At 36.2% G+C, this 21342-nt stretch overlaps 1 protein-coding gene and 1 long non-coding RNA gene across 2 annotated transcripts; both read left to right on the top strand.

Moving 5' to 3' along the window:
• Positions 1–3733: 3733 nt before the first annotated feature.
• Positions 3734–12751, top strand: LOC105935542 (homeodomain-interacting protein kinase 2). The gene is made up of 16 exons (XM_036135345.1): positions 3734–3873; positions 7387–7647; positions 7724–7915; positions 8096–8277; positions 8354–8477; positions 8918–9046; positions 9172–9243; positions 9322–9509; positions 9590–9895; positions 9987–10057; positions 11539–11632; positions 11715–11876; positions 11964–12077; positions 12171–12296; positions 12393–12518; positions 12604–12751. The coding sequence occupies exons 1-16, from the start codon at positions 3856–3858 to the stop codon at positions 12641–12643; spliced, it is 2205 nt and encodes a 734-aa protein (XP_035991238.1). The 5' UTR covers positions 3734–3855; the 3' UTR covers positions 12644–12751.
• Positions 12752–13722: 971 nt separating this feature from the next.
• On the top strand, positions 13723–16498 carry LOC105935540. The gene is made up of 4 exons (XR_004930732.1): positions 13723–15262; positions 15821–15882; positions 16023–16069; positions 16174–16498. It is a non-coding gene; the product is annotated as an uncharacterized LOC105935540 (long non-coding RNA).
• The last annotated feature ends 4844 nt before the right edge of the window (positions 16499–21342 follow it).

Below are 21342 nucleotides of genomic sequence, written 5' to 3'. Positions count from 1 at the left end.
CATATGTGCATGGTGGGAACTAGTCAAAGTAAATATCAAAAATATAAAAAGTATTAGTCGTGCTAAACATAGGAGGTTTAGGAATCGAACAATGGCGAATGGTTTGACAATGGAATTAGACTGAGAAGCACAAAAATTGATCCAATAGAGACAAAAATATATTTTGTACAGATGAAGACAAATGGCAAAAAATTGAAAAAGAGAAGTCTAAAGGGGTGATACTTAGAAATAGAGCCCATTATGCTGTAGAAAGGAGGGGGGGGGGGGTGGGGGGTACAAAATATTTTCTAAATTTGGAAAGAGGAAAGCAAGCAAAAAGTTACATGTTGGAACTCGAAAATGAAAAAGGAGAAAAGGTTTTGTGGAAATACTGGATGGTACAATCATCCAGTAATTAGGGCATCACTCTGCACTCTCTGATGTCGTCTTCCCCCATCAAAGATCAGAGACCAGTGGAGATGCAAAAGCAGCTTGAATTCTTTTACACTGAGTTATGAAAGGACTTTTTGTACTAAGAAAATGTGTTCTGTTGAAATTATTTAAAACCTTAATTAGATCCACTGATCCCTGATCGTTCAGTTTATGCCCAAAGCTGTTAAAACCAGCTCTTCTCCAGCGTCCTGCTGCCACTTTCTATTTCTGGTTTGTTAAAAATGGGTAGCGGCAGATGAGACATGTACTGAGATACAGGAGTGTGCAAGGGCGACTGTGGCTTTATGAGTGGAGTAGTTGTGTTTCAATTGAAGGTTGTGGGTTTGGTTCCAACTTTCCCTTGTCACATGTTGATGTACCCCTGTGCAAGGCACTTAACCACAAGTTGCCTATCGATGTTTTAATGTGTATAGTGCTTTGAATGGTCAGTATGACTGGAAAAGTGCTATATAAGTTCAGATTTACTCCATGTCAGTTTTCAAAACATGATTCAATAGCTTCTATGTGAAGCTTGTCTAATTGAAATTCCACTTGTGGTTTTGAATGGAGTAAAGCTTAGCTATGGTTTTGGTTCCAAATGAGTTTAGTTAGGATTCAAAAATTTCAAACCATGCATGATGAATTGTGGATGAATGGATTAAATTCCTATTACTTTTCCAAGTGAAGCTTGTAATATGCCTACTGCTATTTAGTTTAGTGAGAACTGCAGGAGGGAGCAGGGAGGTCATACACATTGAGAGGGTAAATGATCTTTGAGGTTATTAAACTATTTATTACAACACATTTTCCTTTGATGGTTAGTTTCCTTTGTCTCCATAAATTAAGTGCTCTCTGAATTTTGGTTAAGGTGTTTCTCCACCTTTCATCCCTCGCTACATCCAGCTGCTTACCGAGGCACACGCCCAGAACTTTGATCGTGTCCTCTGCCTCTTTAAAAGCCCACTTACCTGATGTACGAGCTGCCCTGCCAAAATACATTTCAGATTTGGGAATATCTACTTTAGCTCCAGATGCTAGACCGTATTTGTGGAGGTAGGTATCCCAGTGCTTTTTCTAAACTTTTTTCATCTTTAAAGGTATACTATGCAACCGGGGTTGATTTTCCAGCGAGGCTCCCCCCAGAGGGTGAAAGTAAAAGTGCACTGTCATAGAGATGCTCAGCTGTTCTGGTTTCTCCGTCAAGCCAGGCGCGGTTGTTTTGAGCTTAGCAGACAGGCGAACGCACCGAAAAGTCGAAAAAACGGCAGTACAAACAATGACTAACACAGTGAAAGTATGAACATCAGGGTTTGCCGCAGCGCTATCTTGGCGAGGCGGCCGCCTCGCCAAACTCACGCTACCGCCTCGCCAACATTCAAAAAATATATATATATAAATAAATAAATAAATAATAATAACAATAATAAAACAAAAAACAAAAAAAAAAAAAAACTCTATATGCTTGCATGTTTATTTGACGTTAACATGCGGTTCTTTGTTGTTGCCTTCGCGCGTGCATATAGTGAATAGCAGGGCAAAAACACATGGAGTTCTCGCCGTAAAGCAAGACCGACTCTCACGGTCTTGTACGAGACTTCTGAGCCTGTGTGTGCGGGCCGAGGGCTCCTGCAATTGCAAGTGCGGTATTTCCCCCACAGACCACCAGGGCAGCCGAGAAAACCTTTGTTTGACCTGAAATGACTCATTTAATCATCCAAAACGGTATGGAACACATTAATTAACTGAAAAATGTGGCATAGTATGCCTTTAACTGTAACGGATGTACCATCTGCATTCTGAAAGATTTTATTGATATTACTTAGTGGGGATTTTGCTCCTTGCATGTCTTGATCTTGCATTATTAGGATGACTAGGGGCTCAGCAACCAGGCTGTAGAGGAGAGAGGACACCCCTGTCTGACAGACCTGTGTAGATGAAAGAAATCAGTGAAATGACCATTACATTATACTCTGCTTTGTGCAATGGAATATAATAACTATTTTATTTATGAATGCTTGACCCACACCGAACTTACTTTAGACTGTCCAGAGAAAGTTGTGCTCTACCCTCTCAAAAGCCTTGCTGAAATCAACACTAAGAAAATGGCTTGGTCGTCTGACATTGATTTTTTTTATGGTGTGTTTTACTGATAATATGGTGTCTGTAATCTCTCTTTGAGGGATGCCATATGCCTAAGAAGAATTAATGATAATGTCTGCAACTACTTTTAATCTCTTTGTTAATATTCTGTAATCGTTATTCAGTAAACTGATGGGTCTGTAGCTTTCCAGATTATTTTTGTCTCCTCTCTCCTCCACCCAGCGGGGAAACTTCTGGGCGTGCAACTCAGCTTCGTCCATGGCTGTGAAAACCTTGAATAAAAGTTTGGTGTTTCAATCCTTAAATTGTTTATAAAAGCCTTGGACATCCTGTCCAGGGCTTTTATAAACAATTATTTATATAAACAATTAATAATAAACAATTATTTTGGTTTATTTTGGTTTAGACTATTAATGGCACGTAGAATTTCTTTTTCCATAACAGTAGCATTGCAGCAGAATCTATCCTCCTTAGAGATAGAGGAGTGGATCACACCGGCAACCTCATCTATTTTTTCCAGAGAAATGTTTTGGCTAGTAAAGAGATTGGAGTAAAAATTCTGAATTGTTTCTAGTATGCTTGTAATGTCTGTTACTTTCTGTCCTGTATTGTTGGTTAACTCAGAAATGTTTTTTTTTTATTATTTTTTTTTTGTCCTAAAAAGAAACCTGTTGATTTTTCATCCTCAGTTAAGTATTTTTGCTCTGCTGTGAATTATTGCTCCTTTGCATTTATCGGTTTCCATTTGATATAAATTTGTGTAATCTGTGATGGTTCTTGCTTTATCTTCTTCCAAATTTTCTATTTCAATGTTTAGCTGTCTTCTTAGTTGTGAACTTTTGATGTAAAACTAAGAAATATTTTTTCAGTTAGGTGGGATTTTAGTAATAGTAGAGCTACTAATACAAATGCTAACTGTTTCTTACAAGGACTAAATAATTTTTTCAACCTGTAAATTTGGGTAATCCGTGTTAAAGGGTTGCTGGGTGTGTAGTTCTGTAAATTATTAGGACAGAGGATAATTTGGCAGAAGATGTCTCATCTCTGGTTCTTATTTTTTCATAACATGAGACACCATAATCAAAGAAAAAAAAACGTATTTTATTTAAGATTACCTTGTTAAAGTTGTTTACTTTTAAATGCGAATGACAGAGCAGCAAAATTCTGACATCATAAAGTCGTTTAGAATCAGAATCTTGAAGAGGAATTCTTTAAGACTCTGCAGTCTCTGAAACTCATCTCACTGAACGGCGAGAAAACAGCAGCAAAAGAGTTTAACTCCATTATCTAATTTAAAAAAAAAAAGAATATAAACTTTTTACAGCACAGAGAAAGAAATCAACAATGTCCAACGAAGAAATGGTGAGATTATACAGTTTCTCTCAACATTTTAGCGCACAATTAATGCTGAAACATTTAGTTTTAGTTTTTTAACCTTTTTTTAAAAGAACTCAGGGTTTCAGCACATTTACGGTATTCTTAGCCCTTTTAAAGTTGTATTTTCAGGAAATTAAAGTCAAAATACACAACAGTTGACATTCAGAATAGGTCTTCTTTAAAATCTGAGAAATTTACTTGTGCTTTCTTTTCGCTCATGTTCTATTTTATACCAGATAGATTTAAAAGTTACTTATAAATTAACCAAAAATGATTTGCTGCTTTGTGTAAAAAATAGCTTAAGTTATCTAGTTCATTGAGCCCCTAACCTCAGTATGATTTTTTTTATGCAAATATGTGAAATTAATCTTAAAGTATCTTGAGTTTTTTGTGTGAATCTGCTCCTTCATGGTCACTATTTTATTTTCTTTAATCCACAATTACCCTAATATGAATTTTGTTTCTGGAAATTATGAGAATAAAGTCATAATATTGTGCACAAGAACATATAACAGTGCAAAGATAAAGTCAAACTAATATGGGAATAAAGTTGAAATATTTTGATAATAAAGTCATAATGTTTTCAGAATAAGTCACAATTGTTTTCACATTTGTTTCAAAGTCCTGATACTAATAATAACTTGATGCTAAGCAGATTTAGTATTTTCTTCTTTGTAAAAACAATACCAAAATATTAATTTACAAGATGCTCAACGTTCCTTATTTTAACACGGGGGAAATATTGTGCTTTCTTGTTAGAGTTCTCATAAAAGCTGCACAGTGGTGCGCTCTGTCCCTAAGGGACGCGTTACATGCAGAGAGAGGACCACTTTCGTTTTAATGTACAAAGCTGCAATAACACAGAAATATGATTACTAAAAGAAAATGTTCTCACAGAATGAATTAAATATTTTAGGAAATGTTTCTCTTTTAGTTGCTGTCTAAGCAAAAGAAAATTAATTAATATCAAAATATTTTTGTTCAATTTCTGTAAAGATTAGTTTACTTTGTGGGAACTTTTGACTTTTTATTTATCCCCCAATTGTGTATCTTAAGTGAAACCCAACATTTTGTTGAGAGATGATAAATATTTTTAAAGCTTTGTCAAAAAAAATATAAAAAATAAAAACCTTGGTGCAACAACTACTACTTTATTTTGCCATGTAATCATATTATATTTGTTCAGGTTCTGTTGATTCGTATTAAGAATGGGACCCAAAAGTATTCTAACTAATGGTAATTTGAAGACACGTTTTTGTTGAGGTTTAATACACATGAACAGTTTTTATAATTCACTTACTAGTTTGAAAAGCTTTAAGTAGGAAAAACCAAAGAAAAACCAAGCACAAAAGTGGAAAACAAGAGCTTCTTGAATAAAACCATGTTATTTTATGAGCTTTTGATGTAAAACTAAGAAATATTTTTTCAGTTTGGTGGGATTTTAGTAATAATAGAACCACTATGCTAACTGTTTCCTACAAAGACTAAATAAATTTTTCTGCCTGTAAATTTGGGTAATCCGTGTGAAAGCGTTGCTGGACGTGTAGTTCTGTAAATTATTAGGACTGAGGATAATATGGCAGAAGATGTCTCATCTCTGGTTCTTATTTTTTCATAATATCAAATATAACATAATCAAAGAAAAAACATATTTTATTAAAGATAGCTATGTTAAAGTTGTTTACTTTTAACTGTGAATGACAGAACAACAAAAATCTGACATCATAAAGTCGTTTAGAATCAGAATCTTGAAGAGGAATTCTATGTGACTCTGCAGTCTCTGAAACTCGTTTCACTGCGAGAAGGCGAGAAAACAGTAGCAATTAGATAACTCCATTATCTAATTTTCAAGAAAGAATATTAACTTTTTACAGCCCAGAGAAACAAATCAACAATGTCCAATGAAGAAATGGTGAGATTATACAGTTTCTCTCAACATTTTAGTGCACAATTAATGCTGAAACAGCATTAATGTATACTTTATCAGACTGTAAAGTATACATTAGTATTAATGCATCTTCATTGTGTATTGTCTGGTCTTTATCTCATAATATGGTGTGTTCTTGAAGTTAAAGTCAAAAGACATAACAGTTAACATTCAGATCAGATCCTCTTTAAAATCTGAAAAATTTACTTGCGCTTTCATTTCACCCATTTATTTTTTTCAATAACAAATAGATTTAAAACCCATTTGTAAACTGACTAACAGGAATTTGTTGTTTCATTTAAAATGTATAATTTATTGAATTCATTGAGCACATAACCTCAGTATTTTTACTCCTCTCTCAAATGATCCATTTTCTGTTTACAATACACTTCTGTCCAATCCTATTTACTATGTCACTTTATTTTGCAACTAATTCTAAACTATTTGGGAACAAACGAAAAGGTGTCAGTTCTAGTGTAACACTATTTCTAGCAGACCGAAAGTATGTGAAAGTTGTTTATTTTAGAAACAGGAAAAAAACAAATAATACCAAAACGAATGTTTTAATACCAAAACGAATGTTGGCGAGGCGGCCGCCTCGCCAACATTCAAAAAAATAAAATAAATAAATAAATAAATAATAATAATAATAAAAAACTCGATATGCTTGCATGTTTATTTGACGTTAACACGCGGTTCTTTGTTGTTGCTTCCGACTGTCGCGGTCTTGCACGAGACTTCTGAGCCTGTGGGTGCGGGCCGAGGGCTCTTGCAATTGCAAGTGCGGTATTTCCCCCACAGACCACCAGGGCGGCCAAGAAAACCTTTGTTCGACCTGAAATGACTCATTTAATCATCCAAAACGGTGTGGAATACATTAATTAACTGAAAAATGTTGCATAGTATGCCTTTAAGTAGCAAAGCTGCACTCCAAACACATTTTCTTTTGCTTAATTTCATGTCCTGTCAGCAGGGTGCAGCACCTCATGGTGTTTTGCATTGTGTAAGCACTGGAAAATTGTTTTTGCTGTGCACCTTAGCTGCCTGATGAAGCTTAAATTGATCTCTGACCCGGGCTTTCAGACTTTGATTGTGGCAAGTTACTTTGAGGAATCCTTGTCGTTTTCCATCATCCCCAGTTTAATAACTAAAATACTTACAAGTATGGTTGGTTCATATATACAGTTATTTTTCTCAATGCTAGTACAGATTTCATACTAGCATTGACAAACATTTCTTTATCTTAATGCCGCAGACAAGTTACATAGAGAATTATAGTTTTGTGTTGTTTTTTTTAGATTGGTGTTCCCTGGGGGAGTTGGTTATGTGTTTGGAGGAACGTGTTCACTCAGGGCAGCATTCATGCAACAAATACCACTGCTAACTATGTTGCATATCTTAAAACAAATACGCAAAGAATTTTAATCTGATCTCTTGTTACTTGTGGCATCGATCATTTTGCTTCTGTGAATGGTGAAAATGTTTAGCTTAGACTTGAAATGCTTGTTGTCATTTAATAATGTACTAGTAACCATATTGCTTACATATTGCTCTTTTTTATATCCCTACAGACTACATGCTACCAGAGACAAAAAAAAAATATTTCTTCATCTGAAGCAGAAGAGAAAACCTCCTCATCCTCCTCTGCTGAGGATCAACCCCCCACAATCAAGGGTGTCCTCTCCTCTCCCTCTTCTGACTACCTGATTCTCTCTTTCCTGGGAGAGGGCACCTTCGGACAAGTAGTCAAGTGTATAAAACAAGCCACAAACGAAACAGTGGCTGTAAAAATGTTTAAGGAGAGAACCATGACAAATGAGGCCGTTAACGAGGTAGGATCAAGATCAAATTTTCTCTAGCAGATTTCAAGTTTCTGAACCAACCGAATAACCATCTTTTGTTCTCCAGGTGAACATGCTCGAGAAAATTAGACAATTTGATCCGGACAGGTTTAACTTTGTCAGATACAATGATACATTTATGTATCAGCAGCAGATGTGTATTGAGTTTGAGATGCTTCAAATTAGTCTATTTGATTTTGTGCGCAAGAAACCACATCGCTCTCTCACTGTGAAGGAAATCCGTCCAATCCTGCATCAGGTATACACCAGTTCTTTTACATTGAAGCCTTTTACTTTGCATTGTGCAAAAAATAAATAAATAAATAAATAAAGGTTCGGTTGTGAATGCAATACTTTATGGAAGATTTCAGAGTGTGTTGAAAAAAAGACGTCAAAGAAATGACTTTATAACATTTCTGTGTCCTCTGTCTGGCTTTAGGTTGCTATAACACTAGATATACTACAAACCCAAGCCATTGTACACACCGACCTAAAGCCAGACAACATCATGCTGGTGGACCATGCAAAACATCCCCTGAAGGTTAAAGTGATTGACTTTGGCTTGGCCTGCCACGTCCCAGAACCAAAGCTCAGTTCATACATTCAAGCATACGTTTACAGGTAAACAAAAGGATAACAGGATTTAAGATGTAATCAATGAAACAAACCATTCAACGTTTTGTTTTTTCTCCTCCAGAGCTCCAGAGGTCATTCTCGGGATTCCTTTCACATCAGCCGTTGACATGTGGTCTCTCGGTTGCATTGCCGCTGAGCTATTCCTCGGCTCTCTGCTGTTTCCTGGAAGCTGTGAATACAACATGGTTAGAATTACAACCTAACACCCGAAATGAACTGATTAATCTTGCTGTGAACTGAAAGCGGATTCTGAAACGTTGGAGAGAGTTTGTTTTTGCATGGTACACTTGAACTACCATGCAAAAACAAACTCTACATTTAACTTCATAAGTTTTTTAAATCAGGAGCGAAACGCCAAGTATTTAGGCAGGAACTCAGAGCAAGAAGTAAATGAACATGACAACTGCAGCTTTAGCAAAGAAGGGAAAAGCTGCAGTTGTCATGTTAATTCACTGCTGGGAAAATATGATCCAATATATTAATTAAAACTTGTATGACGATTTCTGGTAGTAGGAGCGTAATTATGACACAGAAAAATTATCTAATAATGCAAATATTGGATTTTCTTACTAATTTTAAAGATTTGTCTTGAAACAAGAGAAAATGTCTTTGTGACTGTTTTCAGCTCCAACGGATCATTCAGACACGAGGACAAATCCCACAGAGACTTTTAAAAAGAGCTGTGAATACCAAGTTCTACTTCCGACAGAAGAGAACCAAAAGGAGGGGCCATAAATGCTGGTGGACACTGAAGGTTGAAAAATGTTATCTGTTTTTATTAAGATTGTGTATTTTTCTGTTTATTTTTCACATAATGTGACCTTCATCGTGTCTCAAATGGAGAGGGTGATAAAGAATACACGTTTGTCTTTTTATTAGACGCCCGATGAGTACGGAGAAGACACTGAAGAGGAAAGACAGTATCTTAACTCTTTGGATGATATCCTGAAGGTAATATATCATATGTTTGTATTTAAATTTCAGCTTGTTATGTAAAATTTGCATCACTGACGTTTGGCCCTCATGCAGATTAGGCCCCCCTGTCATCTGTCGGATGAGGACACAAGAGCAGAACTCGAGGACCAAGAGGACTTTGTGGAGCTTTTGAAGCAGATGCTCCATATAGATGCAGACAAACGCATCGGACCGAGCCAACTGCTTCAAGATCCTTTTATAACCATGAAGTACCAAGCAGAGAACTACCCCACCAGCTTGTAGTAAGTGTACATAACCAGTAGAGTCTCTCCCATTTCCCAGGTGTTGATAGACCCATTAGAGATGTTTCATTTTCTTCCAGTTTCAAATCATGTTGTGAAGCAATGGAGGTCTGTCGGGATCAGGAACCACACAGATACACAGACGACAGTTCCCCTGCTTGGGAAAATTACTGGGAGCACCCTCTTATCTTAGACACTGCCTCAGCCTTGTCTACCAGTCTCCACATCCATGAAGACCAGAAATCACCACAACCTGAGCAACTGACCACCTTAGCTAATGACCTGCAGGAACCTATGGTAAATGAAGATGCTTCTCGCAGAGGTGGCAGTGAACCTGTGAAAAAACGGAGCAGGTCCTCTTCTGGGGCTTTGCTTCATCCTAAAAGGTAATTATTTTACTGATTTTATGAAATATTTCTGAGTAAGACACTTCTTAGCTTTGTAAAATGAAAATATTTACAATATTTGCCTTGCCAGAAGCCTGGAGAGCTTGTTACCAGCGAAGAAAAAAGCAAGAATGGAAACAGATTTTGTAACGGCCGAAACAGGTAGGTCTACATTTACTACGAACTGGCTTAGACCTTTAAAAAAAATACACTGGATATATAACAAATCAAATTAAGTATAGAGCTATTTTAGGTATTTACAGAGAAGCCAAAAAGAAGTTTAATTTATATTTTGCCATTCAAAGTTCGCTAGAAATTTGTTACATGGAATAAACGGTAGTGAAATACATTTATACACTATTCGTCAGAAAAGACATCCATGGCCTGAGCTGATGATGAAAGCACATGGCAGTCATATCATTCACAGACTATCAGCATAGCACTTAAAGTTACTGCATGGAAATTTTATAGGTTATGTTTCACGTTTGCTTTTTAAAGTAGCAGATGTTATTGTTTGCCTGCTAATGTCAGTAACATTCCCATGCTAACACTGGTATCCTTTGCTAATTACCGGGAATTTCAGATGTTAGCATCCCATTGTCTACAGCAAAATATTTTCATTTCTAGATGTTAGCAATAGCATGATGACGCTATTTAACATTGCTCTGCTGACACTAGCATCGGTAGATAATTTTTCTGAATTTTTTAAGTTAGCATCAGCTTTAGCATGCTGCCAATGTCTGCTGTTAATTACTGCAGAACTCTCAAGCCTCATGCAATTAGTGTGAGACATGCATTTTCCTGAATTCACACACCACACATGACAATGCTCACGCTGAAAACAAAGTCCATACTAAATAGGCTGCGAGGGATCTGTTCACTGCACGGTCCATTAAGAGCTCAGTATAAGTCCCTCCTCCTGTTGATCTGTGTTGGCCTTTTTCACAGCTAGGTGGGCGTCAGTAGTTCCTGCTGCTGTTAGCTTAGACAAAGTAGTAGAAGAGTTAAGAGCTTCAAACCCCGGAAACCTTAACATAATCATCTCACTCTAAACTTTTCTTAGAACTTGACAGCTCCGATTACTGTGATATGAATACGTTAGCATGAACATGTTCTTGTTGTCAACATTACCATGCTAACACTAGCATCCACATGAATTTTAGATTAATATCTTAAGTGTTAGCTGTTAATTTTCTGGCGCTGGAGAACTGTTACATAATAAAGAAAATATGTTCCGAAAGCAAAATTATTACCTTATTAACAAGTGTCCAAAGAATAACAACATAAAAAGCCATGTGTTGACCAAAACCTTACTTCTGACATATTTTAAGACAGGCTGGGAAAATTGGATCTATGGTACGGTTTCTTCCCCTAAATTAATTTGCCTGTATAGCAAGCCCAATCAGTGATGTTTGCATTCACATGTATGTTAGCATCCTCTTCCAGGATGTGGATTTTCACCAGTGTGTGTCTCTCCACTCCAAAGATACTGGCAAAATTATTTTTGCTAATGCCAGATATTAATTTCACTCTTTACCTTCCACATCAGAAACCTTCTTTTCATTCTATGAATGTTAACGTTCTCTTATAGATCAGTGTATAAGAACCATTTTTTCTTATCTAATTTCTATCAACTGCTACAGAAGTCCAAACTGACACTTCATCCACTACGGTCTCAGTAAAACCTATGAGAAAGAGGACCTGGGACACATTTACAGCTCAACATCCTAATAGCAGGTAGATGTCTTGAGCTTAGTCAGGTTTATTACATTTCAACGTTTTTACAAACTTCACAACTGCATTTTGTTGCTTTACTTAGAAGTTCAGACAGTGGTTCACCAATAAGGAAGAAGATTAGGAGGAATCTAGATCTCAGTGATTCAAAGGAAGCTCCTTCTGAAGCCTTATCTGAGGTCCCAGTCAGATGTCAGATGACGCGAAAGAGAAAGAGAAATATTGATAAAGATCATGTTAGAAATCGGTAGGTAATATTTTACATGCTTAAACAAAATACATTTAGGATTAACCTGCAAATACTTGACTGAGACATTGGGGACTGTCTGTGCAGAAGTGAGAGCTGGTCTCCTGAGATAAAGAGGAGAAAGATAGAGCTTCACTGTGTGTCTCAGAAGGCTGCAGAACCTTTAACGATGTCAAACAAGTCTCAGAAAAAAAGAAAGAGGTACAATAAAGACAATGTTTTTAGCTAGCACATGTTAAAGTTAGCAATCATTAAATAAGTGCAGCTCATTCCAACATTTTTCTGCCTGTACAGAAGTGAGGACAGAAACTCTCCTGAGAGAAAGAAGAGAAAGAGGAGTCTTTGTTGTGACTCCCAACAGGCTCAATTTGATGCCGAATCAATAAATATTCAAAATGACTTCTGCAAAAAAAGCAGAAGGTATGCATCTGATGATTAATTTTGAAACCTGTTCTTTTTGTAAACACAAGGTGAACTTTAGGGTCAAGTGATTCAAATGTTATTCTAACTGTGCAGAAATAAGGACATGGATTCTCAGAGGAGAAAGCGGAGAAAGATTGGTAGCATTTCTCCTAACTCTGTGACAATTTCCTCAACAACAAAACCACAAAACTCAGCAGCGGTTGCTCAAACTGTGAACAGGTAGGTAGTACTTCACATGTCTGTGACTGCGATTGAAAAAGTTTAAAACATTTTTAACATATGACTTAATTTGTGATCTGTGCAGAAAACACGACAACTGGAAAGGGAAGAGGAAAAGAAAATGATATTTTTATGTTAATATTATTTTTAGTAGTAGCAGTAATATTATTGATGTTGTTGTTTTTGTTGTTGCGGTTCCAGATAAATTTGCCCCTTTGTTTGTAGAAGATGTTGTACCCAGATGCTGCAAATTTTGTCCCTTTCTTCCATCATCACAATCATGTAAACAAACCTTTTTGTACACACTGTATATAAGTTTACTCTTGTTGACGTATTCTCAAGAACTTGTGGAGATAAATAATCATAAAAAAGCTTCTGAAGGGCTGCATGCTGGCACAGCTGTGGAAACACTGAATGCTGCCCATGGAGTTTGCATGTTTTCTCCATGAATGTGTGGGTTCTCTCCGGGTACTCCGGCTCCCCCTCACATAGTCCAAATGCTTGGTTAATTGGTTTGTTTTTTATTGTCAAAAAAATTCTAAATCTCCAGTGACAGATGGATCTTTTTTATATACAAAAAAAGTGTGATATGCATAGACCAAAGCTGTAAAACCAAGAAATAGCTGAAAGGCCAAATGGGAAGCTTCTCATTTCGCTCGTTCTACTATTTCATATCTTGGGAGTTTTGGACATTTCATGTCTGACTTATTCAGGTACAAATTTGAGCTCTTTTCCCACATATATGTCAGTAGTTTTCTAAATTTTACCTTATTTACAGTTAAGCCCAAAATTATTCATACTCTCAAAATATCCATCCATCCATCCATTTTCCATCATGCTTTTCCCTTGTGGGGTCACGAGGGGTGTTGGTGCCTATCTCCGGCATTCATTGGGCGAGAGGCGGAGTACACCTTGGACACGTCGCCAGTCTGTCGCAGACTCTCAAAATATATAGATTTTAAAAAAATTCCCAATGTAAGTCGTGAAGTCTGTTCTGACAGGAAAAGAGGCAGACATCTCTCAAAGGCAGATAATAAAACAAAGCAAAAGAAAATCAGATTTGAAAGAAAATTTATGTTTTTATGTTTTTTTAATCATGCTTCTTCCTGTGCATGCGTGGGTTCTCTCCGGGTACTCCGGCTTCCTCCCACAGTCCAAAAACATGACAGTTAGGTTAATTGGCCTCTCTAAATTCTCCTTAGGTGTGAGTGTCTCTGTGTTATCCTGCGATAGACTGGCGACCTGTCCAGGTTTTATCCCGCCTCACACCCATCGATAGCTTGAGATTGGCACCAGCGCCCCTCGCTACCCCATGAGGGATAGACGTGTTAGAAAATGGATGGATAGATGGTTTTTATCAGGTGTCATAATAAGTCCCTTTTTTTTGTAATACTGAACTAGCATAAATGTAAATTTGATCCATTGTTAATGGAATAGATTTTATAACCTTTAAATGATAATATTCCATCACATTTAAGAATTGAGTATTTTGATGATTATGTCCTTAATTCATAGAAAATAAACAAATATGTCATGACTTAAGTACATGAGTACAAAAAGGTTTGTTTACAGGAACTGGGTGTAGGAAGGGAAGGAATAGTGATGGTGAAATAAGGGGAAAAAATTGGAAAAGGCAGCAGATTTACACACAGCCACCAAAATGACCATCACCCATCCTGGTCATTTTGACCCTTCACAATTTCAGGCTTTTATAGTTTTGTTTGTTTGGTACTTCGCTTTTTCAACTTAAAAAATAAACCGTCTGCATTGTATTTGCATGGGAGGGTTAAGCAGATCATACATAATTTTCTACTATAATCTACTTATCGTCTCCCTATAAATGGCTCCAATAAATTAAATCCACTTGAAGGATTCCTCCTAAATCTGATTGGTTTTGATCCATGTCCCAATCAGTCATTTTACCTATGGGTCAACATGAGAACCAAAAGAGATACAGCACGGTTTATACAAAGTTGTTTTTACAAAATATTACACAATTAAATTATAAAGGATTTTAATGTTGTTATGACTGTTTGTTCACAGAATACCTCATAAATACATATACATTTATGGGTTAATAAAAATGGTAGGAGAACAGGATAAAATATCAGCACACAGGTGCAACAAATGGGTATGAATTGGTGAAGTGGCAAATTGATCATGGGCTGACCAGCATACTGATATTATTATTATGTATTTAGTTTTGTTATTTTAATTATATTGTTGCTGTTGTTAATAACTTTGCTGTTGGCATTATTTTTTTGTCCATGTTTTTATCATTATTAGCATGAATATTACTATTATGTTATTTATTATTGGTGCTGTTATTGATGTTTTTGTTGTTTGTATCATTATTGTTGTCATTTGTGTTGTTGTTGTTATCGTATTCATTCTTAATGTTGTTGTAATTATTGTTTATTGTTGTAGTTTTTACTATTACTTATGGTTGTTGTTATTTGTGCCATTACTTTTATTAAGGTTGGTGTTGTTTTTGTTTTTACTGTCATTATTTTTACTGCTGTTACAGCAAACTATAGGCAACCAGACTTTCTCTCAGTTTCAGAAAAACTAAGCGAAAGTCCGGTTGTTAGTGTTGTCAGTATTGTTTTTATCGTTGTAGATTGTTATCTTGTTATTGTTGTGGTTTGCTGTTGCTGTGTCTTTGTCTTCTCTCATTTACAGTTTAGCAATGCCATGGAAAATTCTTCATTACCTGCAGACAAACAAACAAGTGAGAGTAAAAGGTAAATATTTTACAGTGAAAAGTCAACTAATCCAGATATTTTAGTTATCTTCTCTGAACTTTACTAGTAAACAAAGTCTTACTTTTTGGATGAATTTTATTTCTTCTTCTTCCTTGTCGTTGGTTTCTAAGTTGGTTTTAATTTGGTTTACATGGACCAGCAGGACAACAATGTTGCTTGTTTTACAATGCCCTGCATTTAAATTTTTCATTTTTATTGTGAATTTCAATATATGACAATTTTTTTCACTTTAGATAGTGGAAGCATTTTTTTTTCCGTAACTCATTATATAGTGATACAATTGATGTGGTAAGACCTATTCTACTGGAAAAAATCAGCAGATTTTTAAATTTTTCTAATGCAATTTTTACAAGAACCTGTAAAGTTGTAGCTATTTATTATCAACTGTTTATTTATTTTAGGCTATGTTTTTAAAAGTTTGTTATCACCTTCCTCTTTTCCTATACAATGTTAACAGTTTATTAAAATCCTAAAAAAAATCTTCATTAACTGCCATCACAGATAAGCTTGAAAACAAGGTAAATGTTTTTTCTGCAGGAATTTAAGACATATTACCATGTATCTGCATGGAAATGCTTAATCCCGGAAGGAGGAAAAAAGTAAGTGTTTTTTAAAATTTTAATCTTGTTTTTTGTAATACTAACGGGATCTTTGCAGGAGGGCAAAGTGGAGCTTTTTAGAGACAAAAATGAGAAAACATTGGACTGAGTTGTAATTGTCCTTTTGTGAATTTTTCAAGAAAGGGAAAGGAGAAAAGAATGAGTCAGCAGAAACAAACACCGAAAGGTAAATATTTATATATTGCTCCTTATGTGTTTTAGGTTAAATCTCCTTTGAAAACTGTAAGAATTTTGAAATAAGTATGCTTATTTACTGAACACTGTCTGCAGCTCAGTGTAAGGAGAAGAATCATGAGCCAGATTGTAGCAAAGACGACTTCAAGGACCGGGTTATTTTTTATTTTTTTGGGGAAATAAATTGGATTTTATTTTAGCCCTCTAGACACACTGAACACCCAGGAAGGGGGTTTCCTCTTGTGTGGTCCTTCTCAAGGTTTCTTCCAGTCTCAACAGAAAAAAACCTTCAATTCTGGGAGTTTTTTCTTGCCCACTTGAGGGAGGTGTCTTAATCATGTGGGCTTCCAAATTACTATTACCATGTGTTTTAAAGATTAAATGACTTTTTCTAAAAAATAAAACAATGTTGAAATAGTTTAACGGTGTCTTTTATTTCATTTATTTTCTTACATTGCAATATTTATTACAAGATTCATCTAAATCCTTTCAGCCCTCTAGACACACTGAATCCAGGATTTCCGAGTTCGGTCTGCAAATGCAGTCCAACATTAATTCCTGCCACATAGAGAGTTTATGGAGTATTATCAAGAGGAAGTGGAGAGAAACCAGAGCCAACATTGCAGATGAGCAAACGTCTGCTATTAAAGCAACCTGGGCTTCCTGGACAGTTTAGCAGAGAGTAGCATGGGGTCTTACTGCCTCCATACACTGCCTTCATGCAGTATTTCATGCAGAACATGTTTAGTTGTATTTATTTATTTTTTTGTGATTTTACTTTTTTAAATCTGTTTTAGTGTTCTGAGTTATTGATTTCATTTTATAAAAAGTTGAATTTTGTTTTGTTTGTTGTAACCAATAATCAAGTAAGACACAAGTAAGTAGGACAAAACATTTTAAATGCAAAATTTTAAATTCAATTCAATTCAATTCAATTTTATTTATATAGCGCCAAATCATGAAACATGTCATCTCAAGGCACTTTACAAAGTCAAGTTCAATCAAATTATACAGATTGGGTCAGATTATACAGATTGGTCAAAAATGTCCTATATAAGGAAACCAGTTGATTGCATCAAATAGGTGCAAATTAATTACTTTAACTTTCTGAAATAAAACATGGAAAGAAAACATGGTAATAAACAGAACCACCATTAATATTTTAATTTAGAGAGTTGCACTTGTACAGCAGTAACCAGGATTTATTTTACTGTATATTAAAGACTAGCAGCTGTTTTGTCAATGTTTGCTCTTGAAACATGCACTCAGGACAATGGGACAGAAAGGTTTAGCCCCTACTGACCTGTAAGTAGAACTAGAGATATGATCCTTTCCATGTCAGCAATAATGTCCTTTGCATAACAGGACATACCAAAAATCTCTCTATTTCAATATGTAAGGTTAGAATTGTCCAAAAAGTCAAAGAAAACTCAAGCAAGACAGAGATATGTTTACAATGACATATTCTTATTTAATCACTTATGCGACCACAGTGTTTTTTAGACAGAAAAAGCATAATGTTTCCTTAACTGTTTCTAAATGTAAGTGCCAATCTCAATTATTCTCAGCTCATTATTTAATTAAATGCTGAGAAGTGTGTAGGCTTAAAGGCTGATATCTTGTAGCGAACAGGTGATTTAGAGGGATTACTTCAGGTTCACGCTGTGTCACATTTTACTATTTGTCTTTGTATGTAAAACACATGAAAACCTCTTTGTAAGATGCAAATTATGGAAAGTTATTGGAAGGACAACCAAAGATGAACTCTTACTCCTAACAACGTGAGTCACCCATGCATAGGGAGAACATGCAAACTCCATACATAAAGACCACAGGCCAGGATTCAAACCAAGACAACAGGGTTACCAACTGTTCCACTGCGCAGCCCTAGACTAGTAACAATAAGTCAAATTAATTTAGTGAAATCTAAAATCCTGAAGGTTATTTCAGATTTTTTTGTTACTTTTTTATCAATATTTCTATAGAATATTTACAAATGGGTCACAATTTGTGTTATAATTCAGTCTTTTGTAATGAATTCACTACATACAGTGATGTTTAAGGCTAATTTTAACAGATCTTCTAGCAGGACTGAACAACTGAAGCTACAGACAAAATGTAAAAGCCACATGGCGTCGCACTGAAGTGAATGAAATGGTGTGTTTGACTTTTGTTTGACTTTCCTGGGCCCAGTGATGAGGTCCGTCTTAAACTGGCACTCTGTGAATACACTGAACCGGATTAAACTGAAGTGAACTGAATTAAATCAAGAGCCACCGGTACGCTGTGGCACAGTTTGCCTTGCAGCAAAAAGACCATTGGACATTGCTGAAGAAAAGGTTTCTCACGACAACCCCAACAAAAATAATTGGCTCTGTCTTTTTGAAATTGTATACGCTAAGTCAGACTTGTTGAGTAAGAGATTGATTTTTTTGCCCAGTGACAAATCTTTCTAACTAAAGAATAATGAAAATTCATTGTGTTGTGCTTTTACAAACCTAAATGCTCCACGTCAGCAAAAGGCCAAGGGGTCTGCTTTCACAGAGCTGCTCACGCTTTCATCATGTCTTAATACCTTTGAATTCATCTCTTTGCCTACTTCATTTCAACTGTACATCATTTATTAGATCTTTATTAAGTCACTAAAACCATTTGAAAATGATATATTGTGAAGATTTTGCAACATCTTTAAAGGTCAAGACAGCACCTGACGGCAATCCGGCTTAACTGTGTTCCTCCCTTTTTGCAAAGAGAGGTTGTGAAAGTCACATCTAAAACAACATGAACACAATTCAATCTGAAAAACTCACACAGAAAGAAAAGGCAATTAGAAAAATTTTATTGATACAATATTTTAAGAGTTTGGCGCTCAGACCTCGGCAGGAAACATTCACGCTGAATTATACTTCAATATGCATAAGCAGGCGTATGAGAATAGGGATGTTTCCCCCCAGGCCTGAAACTGGTGGTGGAGTGGAGATAAATAAAGTTTGTTCAGTCCATATGATGATCTGTTTGAGCTAGATGTCTAACTTTGATAAACACAGGTTTGCATGAACTGTCCATGATGAGCAAGCATGAAGCGACTGTGGAGAGGAAAAACTCCCCTTTGGGAAGAAACCTCTGGCAGAACCAGGCTCAACATGGCGGTCTTCTGCCGGACCGTTTTAAGGAGTGACTGGGAAATCCGTAAGAGTCCAGGAGGAATTACACTCTGATAGGAACGAGGTTGAAGGAGCACCGTAGGAAAGCCAGGCGAAGCTTCCTACGACTGGAGGAGAAGGGGATGGAGGTGGGTTGAATCCAGTCATCAGAGTCCAAACCGGACACGGCGCAGCCACCGCTTGCTCGCTGAGGAGAAGGCCGAGACGAGGATGTGGAGTTCTTTTAAGATGAACCCAGGATGCTGATTGGCTTCGAGGAGGAGCAGTTCAAAGCTGATTGGCTTGCGACGAAGGCGGATGAGTCTCTGATTGGATGGGAGGTAGGCAATAGAGTTTCTTCAGTTTGAATTTTCGCTTAAGCTCCATAATAAACTAAAGCAATTTAAGGGACATGGAAAACACATTAGGTAAAATCAATAAAAATGTATATTTTTTATTGATTTTACCTGAGTGTACCTAAGCACCTGCTTTATTTGGGTCAGCTTGACTCCTGTTTTGTGTCCTCTTCCTATTTTCTGACACTTCTTTTTCTTGGTTTCTCTGTTGCCTTATGTCTTAGTATTTTATTCACTATCGTTTCTAGTCTCTTCTTAGCCATAGAAATGGGGTTTCGATCAATCTGGGGTGCACCAAGCCTTCTTTTGATGAGAAGTTACTGGATCTTTGGGGTCCTTGGATGAAATTTCAAACTTTGGTTAATAAATGACAAATATGTTGTGCAATACTTAACATTTTCTTTTTTTAAAATGATCTTAGTTTGTCAGAGAAAATCTCAGCCTAAAACGTCAGATTACATTTGTACATCCAACACAGACCATGGTATTTGGAGACACGTCCTGTAGTCTGATGAAACTAAAACTGGTGTGGTGACCATATGAACAGTGAGTAAGGAGGAAAAAGCTTGAAGCTAGCAAGTCTAAGAACCCTATCCTGTGAAACATCCCGTGACATACGGGAGTGGGTGCTTTGCTGCTGGAGGGATAGGTGCACTTTACAAAATAGATGTAAGCATGGGAAAAGAAACATTCTGGGATAAAGTTAAAGCAACTTCTCCAAACATCAGTGAGAAAGCTAAGGCTTTGGCTCAAGTGGGTCTTACAAATAGACAAGGAGGCCCAACACACTATGGCATTGGTGTGTTTTATTTAGTTTGTAACTCAGTCTGTGCAACCTTGAAAACAAAAATATTAAAACCAAGCATCTGTCAACAGTTTATCTATTTTCAATTACATTCATTTAATTCAATTTGAAACCATACATGTTACAAAGACTGAAAGGCAAGGAAAGGCAAATTTAATTCTATAGCATATTTCAGTACAAGGACAATGCAAAGAGCTTTATGATTAAAACAGGAAAATAATAATAACAATAACAATAATAATAATAACAATAATAATAATAATAATAATAATAATAATAATAATAATAATAAGCAAGTTGGAATAAAACATGGGAAAATGGAAACTAAAAGCAAATATTATAAACCGTTGGACTACACACTTAAACTAATAATGTTTCAGTAAAACAGTTTAACTAGAACAATCAAAGGCAATCCTAAACAAATGTGTTTTTAATCTTGATTTAAAAGAACTCAGGCTTTCTGCACTTTTGCAGTTTTCTGGAAGTTTGTTCCAGATAAGTGGAGCATAGGAACTAAATGCTGCTTCTCCATGTCTGGTTCTGGTTCTGGTTCTGCAGAGCAGGCTGGAGCCAGAAGACCTGAGTGGTCTGGAGGGTTGATACACCGATAACAAGTCTGTGATGTATTTAGGTGCCATTCAGGGATTTATAGACTAACAGAAGTATCTTAAAGTCTATTCTCTGAGATACAGGGAGCCAGTGTAAGGACTTTAGAACTGGGGTGATGTTCTCTACTTTCTTAGTCTTAGTGAGGATGCAGGCAGCAGCGTTCTGGATCAGCTGCAGCTGTCTGATCCACTTTTTAGGCAGACCTGTGAAAACACCGTTGCAGTAATCAATTCTACTAAAAACAAACGCATGGATGAGTTTTTCCAGATGCTGCTCAGACATCAGTCCCTTAATCCTGGGAATGTTCTTCAGGTGATAGAAAGCCGACCTTGTAATTGTCTTTAGATGCTTT

The sequence above is a fragment of the Fundulus heteroclitus genome, chromosome 3, assembly GCF_011125445.2.
Source record: "Fundulus heteroclitus isolate FHET01 chromosome 3, MU-UCD_Fhet_4.1, whole genome shotgun sequence".
NCBI lineage: Eukaryota > Metazoa > Chordata > Actinopteri > Cyprinodontiformes > Fundulidae > Fundulus > Fundulus heteroclitus.
This window is presented reverse-complemented; position numbering and strand designations above follow the sequence as displayed.

Excerpts from the sequence above, each read along its gene's own strand:
- LOC105935542 (XM_036135345.1), top strand. Across the intron at positions 7,648-7,723 it reads CAAATGAGGCCGTTAACGAG|GTGAACATGCTCGAGAAAAT; the intron begins GTAGGATCAAGA and ends TTTGTTCTCCAG. Across the intron at positions 12,297-12,392 it reads TTCTGCAAAAAAAGCAGAAG|AAATAAGGACATGGATTCTC; the intron begins GTATGCATCTGA and ends CTAACTGTGCAG.